Raw genomic sequence first — 2226 nt, forward strand, 5'->3', positions numbered from 1 at the left:
TCGACGACGAGCTGGATGAAGACCACATGAGCCACGACGAGACGATGACTTTGCGACGCGAGGTCCGGGACGCTCGAAACCACTACAACAACAGCCACCTGCTCTTCAACATCGCGCCCCTGCAGGCGATGGTCAGCCCAGCCACCATTTATGCGGCATTTCGTCGGCAGATGACCACGTACCTGCATCGGCCAAAGCTGGGGGTGGCCACATGGCGACACGCCGCAACCTTCTGGATGACGACGTTTGTCATTAACCGACTGTCGGCCGAGACGACCGGCGCCCTGGGCAGCCTGATCCACACTCAAGCTCAACACTCTGGGGACACGGCCCAGCAGGCCTATGCGCGCACAGCCAGTGACCATGTGCAAACCAAAATGTCGTCGCGACTGATGCATCAAGTGGCCTCGCAAAAATGGCATGCTTTGTTTGGACTAGATCGCAGGCGCAGCATGGCCGAGTTGACAGCGAACCAAGAAGCATTGGAAGCTCGCTATCCCATCAGCTGGAACCCGGTGACTGACCTCTCGCCCGAGGCAAACGGGCGCATCATCATGAACACGAGGGCCGAGCATGACGTACCCTACATGACCCAGCTGGCCAAGCAGGCAAGCATCTCGTGGGGCCACAGTTTCAACAGCCAAGAACAGTTGGACCTGGCTGCGGCCATTGACCAGCACCGGCCGGAAGATGGATGGCTGATTGTTGTTGCACCGACAGGCATGGGTAAAACATTTTGTACCCTGCCCAAGCTGGGCTGTCGCCCGCATGCCGGTACGGTGCTGTGGATTGTGCCGTTTGTGGCCGTGGCCAACGATTTATTGCGGCGATTTCAAGGCGCAGGTCACAGTGCCCAGCGATGGCTTGGTCCCTCTACACAGGTGGCAGATGGCCTGGACGTGCTCATCGTTACGACCGACATGTTTGTCCGCGTGGGATCTGAATCACTACACGGAAAGGTCTGCTTTCAGCGCATCCGCACCGTGGTGATGGACGAGGCGCACACGCTCATCTCGGATGCCAGCTACCGAGATGTGATGGACGAAGTCGCAGCCAGTGTGGGCTCTGGCGGATGGACCAACATCAAACGCGTGGCGTTGACGGGCACACTTTGCATCGGGAACCAGGAGCATCTGTTTCGAAAGCTGGGTCAGCAAGTCGGGGGCAAGGTGTACCGTCTGGAGACGATGCGTCGCGATCTGCAGCTGCGTGTGCTTCACGGAAACCAGCTAAACTTTTTGTCGCATGTGCAAGCCATTGTGGACACGCAGCGGGTGATGCGTCAGGCGAATGGGGAGCGTGTGCACATGATGGTCTTTTGTGACACCGTGAACGAGGTGAAGCTGCTGTGTGACCAGCTGCACGCATACGGCTACGTGGCCTTGCCCTACTACACCGACCTGGAGGAGAAGGCGCAAAAGGACCATGTGGCACAGTGGCAACGGGGTGAATGCGACGTCATTGTGACCACCAGCTGCCTCAGCACGGGTGTGGATCTGCTCACCATTCGCCACGTGCTGTGGTATGGCAATGGCTACAACGTCTATACGCTGGCCCAGGTACGTTGTTGCTCAAACACAGTCGTGTGACTTTATGGAGTTGAAAACAAAAAAAAAAATAAAAAAAATTCAATTGTTGGTTTTGCTGATGGTGTACATGTGCTCGGGCTAGGCATTTGGTCGGGCTGGTCGCGATAAACAGGGTGGAACTGCCGAGCTGGGGCTACCAGTGAGACGTGGGCCAGCACCAGGCATGGAAAAGTTTGTCGAAGGCAGTGCGTGCCGCAGCTGGGCGCTCGGCAAGTTGCTAGATCCCCGCGCCGCGACATGCTTTGCTGCCGGCCAGCCGCTTGGTGACGTGTGCGCAGGAACAGCACAGCGCCTGGAGCCAGCAAGAGCTGCACGCCAGCAGCGCGCTGCCCAAGCGTTGAGTGTGGCGCACGTGGAAGCAGAGGCCGAGGCGATGGCGGAGGAGGAAGATGTGTTGTCTGAGCCACCTGCAGCACGGCTCGAGGAAGAAGAATCGATCGGGCCAGAGTCTGCCTTGGATGTAGCTTCAGCATCAAACGTCGAAACGGCAGCGTCTTCAGGACCAGCTGCCGTTGCGGCGCAGTCGAGCAGAAGCACTCCACGTGCCTAGGACACGGCTGTGGTGGCGACAAATGCAGGGCCAATGACGGATGCTGACGTGCCACAGATACAGACGAGTGATGCTTGCCTTGATGAG

General features: G+C 58.3%; 1 protein-coding gene across 1 annotated transcript in view; it reads left to right on the forward strand.

Annotated features, from left to right (window-relative positions):
- Nucleotides 1–2226, forward strand: part of MONBRDRAFT_9893 (uncharacterized protein) — a gene marked incomplete at both ends in the record, with an annotated part of 8316 nt that overhangs the window by 4976 nt on the left and 1114 nt on the right. The window contains one exon of the mRNA XM_001747492.1: nt 63–1559. Coding sequence (XP_001747544.1) covers nt 63–1559 — 1497 coding nt within the window. The remainder of the gene's footprint in view (nt 1–62; nt 1560–2226) is intronic.

The sequence above is a fragment of the Monosiga brevicollis genome, genomic scaffold (genome assembly GCF_000002865.3).
Source record: "Monosiga brevicollis MX1 MONBRscaffold_17 genomic scaffold, whole genome shotgun sequence".
In the NCBI taxonomy this organism is placed as follows: Eukaryota; class Choanoflagellata; order Craspedida; family Salpingoecidae; genus Monosiga; species Monosiga brevicollis.